Consider the following 12,849-nt stretch of genomic DNA (forward strand, 5'->3'; position numbering starts at 1 on the left):
TGTGTACAAGAATCTGTGAGCCAGTAGGATCTTTACTTTCTTCTGTCCTATCACCTCTTCTCTCTCTGCTCTTCTGTCGTACTCTTTCCATCCAACCACAGCGTGCCTTACACGATGGATAGGAAGTTAGTTCCTTGGGTGAAGGAGGAGTCTTAGTCGAGATTCTTTGGAGGAAGGACGCAGACCAGATAGCTCTCCACAGTGGTCCTACCTGGGCCCTGTCCCTCTGCCAGGTCCCCCCGTAAAGAAGAGGAGTAGTCTTAGTCAGTACCCCACAAGGGTAGGACGCAGGACAGTGCTCTGTTACAAACTTCTCCCTCAGTGCCTATACCCTGCATGATGCAGTGTTAAACCCCTCAGTAGAGGATTAGCCAACAGATCACTACAACCGACGTTGTGAACTAGGAGAAACAACAGTGCAGGACAGTATCCACTAAAGAGCTAGGAACTGATCCGGGTGGAGCAAAGTTACTGTAAAAGTCTATGAACTCCATCTTGCAGTGCGAGTGTCAGCCAGGAAACTCTCAGCACTCTGCTCATCCCAGATAACAAGGTCTGGGGCCTGTGTCACCTATTAGTACGGTTCAGCCAACGCTAGTTAGCATAAGGTGGTGTGAAGACTATAGAAAGGTCAATACACAGGCACAGGTTTTTCTCATTCTTCTTCTTCTAAAAGTATTCTTCTATATACTCCAACATCCCAGCAGAGCACATTACTACTTGGGTTGAGACTCTCACGGCACCCTCCTCTTTACTACGCTATCTCAGTACAACTCTACCAACACTACTACATCCTACTCAGCATTTATCACACAGATCTGGTGGTTTTATGTTTAAGTATTTATATCAAGTGTATACCAGAGCTCATCTGTATTACGTGCCCTATTCCAAGGGACAATTATCGTTCAGATTATCATTAAGTCATTCAAATCTAATCGATAATCGTTCGGTTAAATAGCAGTTAACGATTACCAACCGAACGAGGAATCGTTGATCGTTTAATAAGACCTGGACTAATTTTTATCATTGCTTGTTCGCAAATCGTTCGCATTGAATAAGACGTCGTTCGGTCGTTCACAGTAGTGACGAACGCAATAGCGACAACAAAACGACCGCAAGAACGATCATAAGTAACGATTATCGTTCCATGTAAATGGGTGAACGATTTCAGGTCTTTCTTAATAGCAGTCGTTTGGATCGTTTATCATTAACGACTATGCAAACGATAATCGTCCCGTGGAATACGGCCCTTACCTGTTGCACATTTGCCAATAGTAAAGCAAATCAACGTGATCCACGGAGTCTGTGATTTTTCACTACCACCTACACAGCTAGCGGCCTCTTGTGGCATCATGAGGTATAATTATACCTCTGGTCACAAGAGCGATTGATGGAGTCAAGAGCCAATGGTTTCCAGCCCGGTCAATCACAGCGCCACTATTAACTGTACTTTGGTATCACTATTCTTTTGTATCTTACTTTTTCAAACCCCACCCGGTTCCCACCATCTTTATCTGCAATAAGGCTTCGCTTGGTGCACTGAAGGCGGACCCAGTACCCCCAGTTCACTGATATCCCTTCCCCTCTGTGACGTGGCCAGACTTGATTCTAAAGAAGGTGCGTCACACAGGGAAGAAGATATCGGTGCACTGGGCGCTAGGAAACTAGTGGCGGTTTGAAAAATGGATCATGCCACCAGGATCTACACATGGGTGGTGACCAGGTGAAATAAAGAAAAAATGTCATTAGGCATAGTGGTACATTTGTGTCAAACACAGTGGTAGCCACCCGGGTGCTGGCGCTAGCCCAGACTGCCATGAAATGCATCCAGAATTCCAGACAGATTGCCGATGTGCATCCAGAGCTGCACACCAAGCATACAGAGAAATATAGGACATGTCCTGTATTTTTCGGATCTATTTTCCTGAAGGGTATCCATGCAAGTATGGTTACGGAAATTTACCTGGATTTCCCGATAAGAAATCCAGGTAAATTCCCCAGATGTGTGAAGGGGCCTAAGTAGTTTCTTTTACGGCTATATATTGCCTTGGCAAGGGCGATGTTTCAGCTGTTCTATAGCCATTTATTAGGTGCAGTGGCCACTGAGGGTGCGTGGACACTAAGAAAAATCGGCAGAAATCCCGAGTGGAATCTGCGCTGCAGGCTCCACTCGGAATATCGCCTGCCTCATTGTCTCAATGTTATGTATAGGGCAACTTCTTTCAGCCGAGCCACAGAGAGCCGCAGGCGCCCTATACTTAACATTGAGACACTGCGGCAGGCGGAATTCCGAGTGGAGTCCCTGCGAATATTCGGGATTTCCGCTGGTTTTCCTCAGTGTGCACGCACGCTGACAGTGGGGGCAACAATGGACCAAGCCCTACCCCATCACCTATACCACTCCCTGACTCCCTGCAGCTCCCAACCCCACAGCTGGTGACTTGTTGACAAACCACAAAGAAGCAGAAGAGAAAAACTGTGCAAGACCCCGTCCCGTCCACTTCCCCAATCACCACCCGAAGCGATGAATGGGGGGCAGTGTGCCATCTGAGAGGGAGGGGGCAGTGTGTCCTCTGAGGGGGGGTGGGCAGTGTGCCATCTGAGGGGGGGCAGTGTGCCATCTGAGGGGGGGGCAGTGTGCCATCTGGGGGGGCAGTGTGCCATCTGAGGGGGGGCAGTGTGCCATCTGAGGGGGGGCAGTGTGCCATCTGAGGGGGGGGCAGTGTGCCATCTGGGGGGGGCAGTTTGCCATCGGGGGGGGGCAGTGTGCCATCTGAGGGGGGGGCAGTGTGCCATCGGGGGGGGCAGTTTGCCATCTGGGGGGGGGGCAGTTTGCCATCTGAGGGGGGGGGCAGTGTGCCACCTGAGGGGGGGTAGTTTGCCATCTGAGGGGCCGCCGCTCATCTCTGCGGAAGGTGAAACCCGAGCTGTTCCCGCAATCCTGCTGAGTGGTTTCCGTTCGGTCATGTGACCAGGCTCGGGACGGGAGCTCGCGGCTGGTTATCTAGTAACTTGTATGGAGGAGTCCGGAGACTCTGGTCACACTGCGAGACGGTGCGGGAAGTCACCGGTCACTCAGCCTCCCGGGATATAACGGTGCAGCATGTCAGAGAGTGAGGACAAGAGTAACCGCGAGGCTCCCAGCGGTGCAAATAACGGATCAGAGGCGGGATGCGGCGACCCCGGGCGGGATCCCGAGGAGGTAGAGTATGAGGGATGGGAACCTGTGGGAAAGCCGGCTGTCAGGGCATGATGGGAGTTGTAGTGATGCACATAGAGGATGCCACACTCTGCTGTACATTAGATCTGTAGGGGACACAGATGGCTTTAATTACCGGCTGCAGAAGTGGATCCTGGGATTGTGCCTATAGATCCCATATAGAGGGATTGTGCCTATAGATCCCATATAGAGGGATTGTGCCTATAGATCCCATATAGAGGGATTGTGCCTATAGATCCCATATAGAGGGATTGTGCCTATAGATCCCATATAGAGAGACTGTGTCTATAGATCCCATGTAGAGGGATTGTCTGTAGATCCCATATAGAGGGATTGTCTGTAGATCCCATATAGAGGGATTGTCTGTAGATCCCATATAGAGAGACTGTGCCTATAGATCCCATATAGAGGGATTGTCTGTAGATCCCATATAGAGAGACTGTGCCTATAGATCCCATATAGAGGAATTGTGCCTATAGATCCCATGTAGAGGGATTGTCTGTAGATCCCATATAGAGAGACTGTGCCTATAGATCCCATATAGAGGGATTGTCTGTAGATCCCATATAGAGAGACTGTGCCTATAGATCCCATATAGAGGAATTGTGCCTATAGATCCCATGTAGAGGGATTGTCTGTAGATCCCATATAGAGAGACTGTGCCTATAGATCCCAGATAGAGGGATTGTGCCTATAGATCCCATATAGAGGGATTGTGCCTATAGATCCCATATAGAGCGATTGTGCCTATAGATCCCATATAGAGGGATTGTCTGTAGATCCCATATAGAGGGACTGTGTCTATAGATCCCATGTAGAGGGACTGTGCCTATAGATCCCATATAGAGGGATTGTGCCTATAGATCCCATATAGAGGGATTGTCTGTAGATCCCATATAGAGAGACTGTGCCTATAGATCCCATATAGAGGAATTGTGCCTATAGATCCCATGTAGAGGGATTGTCTGTAGATCCCATATAGAGGGACTGTGTCTATAGATCCCATGTAGAGGGACTGTGCCTATAGATCCCATATAGAGGGATTGTGCCTATAGATCCCATATAGAGGGAATGTGTCTGTAGATCCCATATAGAGGGATTGTGTCTGTAGATCCCATATAGAGGGATTGTGTCTGTAGATCCCATATAGAGGGATTGTGCCTATAGATCCCATATAGAGGGATTGTGCCTATAGATCCCATATAGAGGGATTGTGCCTATAGATCCCATATAGAGGGATCCTGCCTATAGATCCCATATAGAGGGATTGTCTGCAGATCCCATATAGAGGGATCCTGCCTATAGATCCCATATAGAGGGATTGTCTGCAGATCCCATATAGAGGGATTGTGCCTATAGATCCCATATAGAGGGATTGTGCCTATAGATCCCATATAGAGGGATTGTGCCTATAGATCCCATATAGAGGGATTGTGTCTGCAGATCCCATATAGAGGGATTGTGTCTGCAGATCCCATATAGAGGGATTGTGCCTATAGATCCCATATAGAGGGATTGTGCCTATAGATCCCATATAGAGGGATTGTGTCTGCAGATCCCATATAGAGGGATTGTGCATATAGATCCCAGATAGAGGGATTGTGCCTGTAGATCCCATATAGAGGGATTGTGCCTGTAGATCCCATATAGAGGGATTGTGCCTGTAGATCCCATGTAGATGGATTGTGCCTATAGATCCCATATAGAGGGATTGTGCCTATAGATCCCATATAGAGGGATTGTGTCTGCAGATCCCATATAGAGGGATTGTGCATATAGATCCCAGATAGAGGGATTGTGCCTGTAGATCCCATATAGAGGGATTGTGCCTGTAGATCCCATATAGAGGGATTGTGCCTGTAGATCCCATGTAGATGGATTGTGCATATAGATCCCAGATAGAGGGATTGTGCCTGTAGATCCCATATAGAGGGATTGTGCCTGTAGATCCCATATAGAGGGATTGTGCCTGTAGATCCCATATAGAGGGATTGTGCCTGTAGATCCCATGTAGATGGATTGTGCCTATAGATCCCATATAGAGGGATTGTGCCTGTAGATCCCATATAGAGGGATTGTGCATATAGATCCCAGATAGAGGGATTGTGCCTGTAGATCCCATATAGAGGGATTGTCTATAGAGCCCATGTAGATGGATTGTGCCTATAGATTCCATTGTGTTCATAACAGTCTCATCTGGTAGTTTTGTCTCTGCAGGAAATCCTCAAAACTTGTTTACTTCTATAAACAATACACTTCCCTAAAAGACAAGATGCAGTGTGTCTAGCCCTACTAGTGTATGGGATCCTTCCAGCTGTAGACCATGAAGCAGATTGTAGCCCAGGATCTGTCAGCCGCTGATCCTGGTGGTCACTGCTATGGGCTGTCCTTGCTGTAATCCATCATTGGGGGCAGTGAGAGTGCGGAGGAGCCAGAAATGCTGACTTGCTGTTACAGTGTAACGGACTGGGTAGAATATTAGCCGATAGGAAGGTGCCTGTCTCTGTCTGTCTCAGGAACTTGTCTTGCCTGGGTTTCCTTTGCTACTTTCTTGCTTCCTTTAAAATTTCTTACATATTGTAAGTGCTGTATATAGCATAAAGAAGGCAGTGGTTCCACTCGGTTAACCCTTTTATGACTGATGGCCCATCGGCTTTGAGCAACATTTAAAATAATTCCATTCAGGATGTGACACTCTTAAGGGCCTTATTACACGGAAAGATTATCAGGTGTAAAATCGTTCGAATGTAAGTGATAATCTTTTTGTATGTATGTGGGCATTGATCAAACGATTAACGATGTTGCAATCGCATCTTTTGAGCTGACCATAAAATTCTTGTTAATCGTTTGCCAATTATTCGGTGTACGTACACATCATTATTCCCTTCCCTATAGACAGCATTCTCACATTACAGTTACCACGCTACCATTTTGCCACCGATAGCCGAGCAATGTTGCTGATCAATCCGGGCAGCATTATGTGGTCACCAATGGTTTCATCCATATGGGGGGGGATCAGAATGTGGGATCAGGTCCTTAGAAGCCAAACAGGTGCTGTGCTTTTATACTTTTTAATATGACTGTGTTATGAACACATCCCAGCCTGAATGGAGGTCTCATGACCTGATAGGCAGCGTCATAGGAATCTGTAGGGCACTATTTAGGAGAAGCTGATGCTGGAGAATTGATCAGGTTGCTGAGGCCGCCATCCTACACCCTACGGCTTCCATGCACAAGCTCTATTAGGTAGACTAGGGTTTGTGCAATGAACTTGTCGGGTATACAATGGTTGCTTTAACCCCCCCCCCTTACCCCCCAGTGTCAGCCGTGTCCTCCATGCCGAACTGCGGTGAGCACGCTGTATGACATCATGATAGTAACCCTTTAAAGAGGTTATCCAGAATAAGAAAAACAGCCCATGCAGATGTGTTTTTTTAATTGCGGATAACCCCTTTAAGGCCTCTTGGAAACCATTGCCAGTAACAATATTGGATACGTTTAGGAAAAAAAAAACTTTTCCTTTTGAGTACAGGCTTTTTTTTTTCTGACAGGTTCCTATCGTGCACTAATATGCAACTACTATACAAAGCCATATTACTGTTGTGCATGTCTGAAGTCATGGTGTATACAGTAACATATCAATAGATGGACATTACCAATTGGAGGTTAAAAGAGTGTCATTTTGGCCTCCACTTCTGAGGTATTGCATAGAGCAGAATACAGTAAACAAAAATCTCTAGGAGACTCAAGACAGAGCGTGTCAGGGGACGACTGGCAGGTAAGCATTGATTGTTTGCTGGCACGGCAGCTAAATAGTTAAACATGGCTGTCACTGCATTCTCACAGCAGAATAAAAATCCGAAACTCACAGTGCAAGCTTTCTGCGTGTGACTGTAGACAGGGCAAATTCTAGGTTTTATGCTGCTTGAGGCAAACCTCAGGCGGCCGCCCCATCACCATACGTTACATGCCCACCCACCCCCACAACCATTCACATCAGCAGAGTGGAAGTGGGTGATGAGAGCTGCCAGGTGAAGTCACGGACCAAGCCCCGCAGGACGGTGAGCGTGAGCGGCTGCTCAGCTGGAGCGTGGCTGCTGTCATTTTTGTTAGGTTAAACTTAAAGCGTAACTGTCATTTCAGGGTCATTTTCCTGAAAACATTAAATATCAACTGTACAAGCGATTTTAAGAAACTCTGTAATAGGTTTTATGTACTAAAAGAGTTTCCTTCTGTACTGAAAAAGCAATCTCCCAGCCTCCCCCCTCACATCAGATGAAGCAGGATTTCTGTCTCCATTATGTGGCTATGGAGAAGGGAGGGGCTGTTAGGAGTGACTGAGCACGGAGGATTTCTGCAAAGCACAACACCCTGCAATCTTCTCTCAGTAAGTTCATAGATAAGCACTGACCTTTCTGACCCCAGAATCCTGCGATTTAGGTGCCCAGAGAGTCTACAAACAGCTGACCTTCATGTCACCTCTTCCTGCTCCTTCATTTCCCTCAGCCCCTCCCCCCTTCATAGGCTTACAATGGAGAGAGCAGAGCCCGTCTTCACTGGCTTCTCTGTAATGAAGACGTGTTTGCCTGATAATGCACAGATAAGAGGTCAGGGGGGGGGGCAGGCTGGGAGATTGCTTCTTGAGTACAGAAGGAGGCTTTTTTGGCTGATGAAACCTATTATAGAGTTTCTTAAAATCACTTATACTACTGATTCCTGCAATAAAAAAAAATATGACAGTTAAGCTTTAACTTAAATGACAGCAGTGGGGAAACATTATACCATCCCCTCGGGACCACAGAATCTGCTGCCTGAGGCGGAATACTCATTCCACCTCATGGCAGAAGCGGCCCTGTATGTAGGGAGTGCATAGCTGTAGCAGAGAGCCTGTGGCCTCCTAGGTGTTTGGGCCCAATGATAAGTAGAACCAATGCAACAACTAATTCTTTATCAGTCAGTATGTTAATCTAATCTACTTTACTGTTATACAATCTGAACTCTATCCATTTCATCAGACTGATTTACATGATGTCATTCTTATTTTTCTCAGAAATTACTCCTGGCTGCTGCCTATGTTTATGACGCTCAGTACAATAGAAACATTCCTTTTGAAACATCACCCGAAGCAGTAAGGTGAGTAAGGTGAATAGATGCAAAAATGGGTCTATATTCTACTTATATAAACCTAGCCTAAAGCTGTGTTCACACACCTTAAAGAGTCACTGTCGTATTTTTTTTTTTTTTTTTTTGCAGAAATCAATAGTCCAGGCGATTTTAAGAAACTTTGTAATTGGGTTTATTAGCCAAATCTGCCATTATCTGCATGTAAAAAGCCTTTTCCCAGGTCCCCCCCTCCTTCCTCTTTTTCATCCACTCTGAAAAATCTGAAAATTGTGACTTGTTGCAGGAGACGTCCCCTGTCTGCTCTAGGGAGAGGGGAGGGGGGAGGAGGAAGGAGGGAGTTAGCCGGCAGCAGAAAGCAGATAACAGAGGATTACAGGCACGGAGCTGGGTGACAGCTGTAATCTGAGCTCAGACAGGTCACTGGTGACTGTCACAGGAGATATCCCTTGAGGGATTTGTAGATTAACTCTTTGTTGTCCTGTTTTGGTCTTTTCTTTAGCTCTCTCCATAGGAGAACAATGAAGACAGGGGGGAGAGCTTCAAACTGCTTTTTCATGATAAAAATGCATTTTTCGGATAATAAACCCAATTACAAAGTTTCTTAAAATCGCCTGGACTATTGATTTCTGCAAAAAAAAATTTCACGACAGTGACACTTTAAAGTCCTTTTTTTGTGGCAGTAATCAGAGGCAGAACTATGGATTTCTACTATGGATTTGCAGTGTGTCGGATCTGCACTAGTAATAGTGGGATGTCATATTGAATGAGGCTTAAAGGGGAACTATCAGCAGGTTAGACATATCTAATCTACTTATAGCCCCCTATTGCACACGGGCACTGAGGGGGAAGGTATGTCTCTTACTTTCCTCCTCGGCACCTTTCCCGTGCTGTTAGCAGTGTAATCCTCAGTCCGGAGCACCGTTAGGAGCACTGCCCCACCTCCAGAGCATGAGCTAGCCCGCCCTTTCTAATGATAATGGAGCGGGTGGGTAAGATCGGAGTTCTGGGGGTGGAGAAGTGCTCTTAACGGTGCTCCGAATTGAGGATTACACTGTTAACAGTGTTTCCATTTTAAACCATTCCATCTCCGTTTTGTTTAAAGAGGTACTCCAGCGGGAGGGGGGGGATCTTTAAAATCAACTTGTATCAGAAATTTATATAGATTTGTAATTTATGTCTATTAAAAAATATCCAGTCTTCCAGTACTTATCAGCTGCTGTATGTCCTGCATGAAGTGGTGAATTATTTCCAGTCACAGTGCTCTCTGCTGCCTTCTCTGTCCATGACTGTAATGGTCCAGAGCAGTAGCAAATCCCCATAGAAAACCTCTCTTGCTCTCTAGACTGGAAAGGATACACCACTTCCTGCAGGACATACAGCAGCTGATACATACTGTAATACTGGAAATTTTTAAATAGAAATAAATTACAAATCTCTGACATCAGTTGATTGAAAACATTTTTTTTTTACTGAAGTACCCCTTTAAGATTGAAAGAACTGACAAAATTCACAATGTGTGAGTAAGGTCTTTGATAGAGGGTGATCATGTCTGACAGACAGCTACAAGTAAGTAAAAAAAAAAAATATATATATATATATATATATAATTCAAGGGAAAATCACAGTTCAAGGCAAAACCAAGATAAAAAAAAATTGGTTACTAGCGTTGTTCTGTGCTGCAGTAGTAATATTCTGTGTCGCTATGTGGGAGCACACCCTTGATACATAGTTTGAAAATAACCCGGTCAGCATAATGTTATAACATGTGTTTCGTTTTGGCAGCACAGTTGTTATTCTTTAACGAAAATGCATTTCACATTCAGCGGAATAATATTTACAGTGAATTTTTAGAAGCATTTTTTAGTTTAAGGTATGTACCTTATGAAATAGTCATGAATAAGAAAAAGCATGTAAACTACTAAAACATGCAAAATACTAAGTATGCAAATTAAAAAAAATAGCTGAGCAAAGCAAGAGACGTGTTGCCAAAAAAAGTAAAAAGTGTCAAAGTTTTCTAAAAAGTAATGAAAGAGGGTGATGGGAAGAATGAGAGTTTCATCACTGTGGTTAGGATAAAGAAAACTTTCCATTAAATTCTGCCTACCTAAGGCCTTATTTACACGTTCCTTGCATGTATACGAATGGTATATAACGGGACAGAGTTCGGAGTCCCGGCATCATGTATCTTTATGATGCCGGGAGCTCCAAAACAGTCGCACAGCTGTGTCAGTACAGTACTGTAAAGATTTAAATTGATTCTGAGCTTCCAGCATCATAATGATACATAACACTCGGAGGTCTATAAATCAGGTCCATAGCACGTCTTCTGTTTACGGACCATATGCACGGAAGGCCCACATGTTTTTTTTATGCAAAACCAGGATCGGTAGCGACACATGTGCAGTGCAACGTAAAGATGTTAGCGGAGCAGCATACTTGCCTATCTCAGTCCCCGTAGCTCCTGATGTGATGTCATCCGGTCTCTTGCTCATCACTTTACTTCCTATTTCTAACACAGACCTCTCTCAGCAGTGATGGCCTGTTCAACCAATCACTGGCTAAGGGCCCTTTTACACTGGCCGATTATCGTCAACAAGCATTCCTAGGAACGCTCAATGAGCTGATAATCAGCCTGTGTAAAAGTGCCAACAATCGGCCAAATTTCGAGTTTTTTTGACTCTTTGGTGATTGGATCTTTTAAGTGGTGATACAATCCATCATTATTACAGAAGAGGCGCGCTTGCTAACAATGAATGGAACAATACAGCAATTGTTTGTGCGGCCTGGCTGCTCGATTGATTGTGCCATGTAAAGCCACTGGAAAGAGTGCCTTATCGGGCCGGGGTGGGTGAGTCTTGTGTGGAAGAAGAGGTGGGTCTGTTAAGGCCTTTTTTTTTTTTTTTAAGAGCCTTCGTAGTCAAATTTAGTTTCAGCACATGATACCGAACTGTGTAAAGTAGTTAAAGTGGTTGTCCAGCGAAAATCTTTTTCTTTCAAATCAACTGGTGTCAGAAAGTTATATAGATTTGTAATTTACTTCTATTAAATTACAAATCTATATAACTTTCTGACACCAGTTGATTTGAAAGAAAAAGATTTTCTCTGGACAACCACTGGTGCGTTCACACCTACAAGATCTGCAGCTGATTTTCTGCAGCAGATTTCATTTAAATAACTGAACACAGCATCAAATCTGCTGCAGATCCTGTAGGTGTGAACGCACCCAAAGAGGTTTTCTGTAGAGATGAGTGTGACATGAGCAGCCTATGGCTGTATACAGTATATGTTTCCCAGGACTCCCTAGGCCTTTATCCAACTTCTTCAGCCAACGGTATTTAAATCCCAAATGGTTGGATATGAGTTATGCTCATGTTCAGTTTTTTGGTTTGAGAATAAAATGGTCAGGGATTGGGAGGGGAAATGTAAAACAGCTTATACTCACACCTGTCATGCCCAGTCCAGCACTGCCGCTGCTCAGAGTCCTTGGTGGAAGTACTCTGGTAATATCACTGTACACAGGAGATTGCAGCCTCAGTCACATGCAAAAGGAATTCACAAAAAAAGTCTGAAAACCTGGCCTGGATGCATTTCTGTAGTGAAATAATACGTCAGGTTATCCTTACTAGATGGAGATGGGCGCACCCCAAGCATACTAGTGTGCCCTTGCTCAGCATTTGAATACTGGTGACTGAAGAAGTTGGATGCAGCCCTAGGGAGTCCTGGATTACATGGCTATAGACTATGGCTTTGAGGAATCATCTAGAAAATGTTGTTTATTGAATGTCCATGACTCTTACATTGTTAGGCCGGGTACACGCACTGTATGACACTGGCCGTTTTGTGTCAGTGAAGTTCATCTTGGCGGGTACTGAAGTACAGGCCGGATGAACTTCATTTCTGTTGAATTGGGATGCAAGCGCATTCGGGTGTGCCCGCATGCCAATTCACCATAGCACACAATGGAAAGTGCGGCCAGAGACGCACTTTCCATTGTGTGAACTGTCAGTGTTCTGTGGCCGGACGCAAAAAAACTGGCACGTAAGTTTTTTCTGCCGCTGCTTACACTCCAGTCGGGATTCCCTCAGACTTCAATGCAATGTATCTTTTTTATTAATCACAGCCATTTTTGCAATTTGCAACAACGGGCGTGAATTATGAAAAAGATACGTTGTGTCTTAGCCTTACAATGTAAACCATTTGTTTATTGTTTAACTTTCATAATTTTATACAGTATATAAAATATTTTCTTAGTTGACTATTATAAGGATAATATCTAGTTTTCCATATTTTTTTCTGTCCTCCTAAATATAATGTATGTGTAATCAATATTATTTCTTATAGACTTTACTATTTTTACAACCACTGGGTTATGCAAGTAGCCACCTATATCTGTATTACAGTTGACTTGATGTTGGCCATTTTTGAAGAGCCTGCAGTCTACCAGCTACCATTTCTGGTAAGCGTCTAATGCTTATGTTGTGTTCCTACTGATGGGGATTTATGAA

General features: G+C 44.6%; 1 protein-coding gene across 6 annotated transcripts in view; it reads left to right on the plus strand.

Moving 5' to 3' along the window:
* Positions 1-2,975: 2,975 nt before the first annotated feature.
* The window catches only part of LOC138774479 (two pore calcium channel protein 1-like), a 29,733-nt gene continuing 19,859 nt past the window's right edge, over positions 2,976-12,849 (plus strand). For 2 of the 6 annotated variants that reach the window (XR_011360326.1, XM_069955385.1), the window contains exons 1-3: positions 2,976-3,202; positions 8,271-8,353; positions 12,686-12,800. Coding sequence is in view for 5 of the 6 variants with exons in the window: in XM_069955385.1 (XP_069811486.1) it covers positions 3,104-3,202; positions 8,271-8,353; positions 12,686-12,800 (297 nt within the window). In the remaining variant the exon portion in view is untranslated. Of the gene's footprint in view, positions 3,203-6,921; positions 6,999-8,267; positions 8,354-10,126; positions 10,215-12,685; positions 12,801-12,849 lie in introns of those variants that run through there. The other 4 variants (XM_069955389.1, XM_069955386.1, XM_069955387.1 and 1 more) reach the window with 4 other exon arrangements.

The sequence above is a fragment of the Dendropsophus ebraccatus genome, chromosome 15, assembly GCF_027789765.1.
Source record: "Dendropsophus ebraccatus isolate aDenEbr1 chromosome 15, aDenEbr1.pat, whole genome shotgun sequence".
In the NCBI taxonomy this organism is placed as follows: domain Eukaryota; kingdom Metazoa; phylum Chordata; class Amphibia; order Anura; family Hylidae; genus Dendropsophus; species Dendropsophus ebraccatus.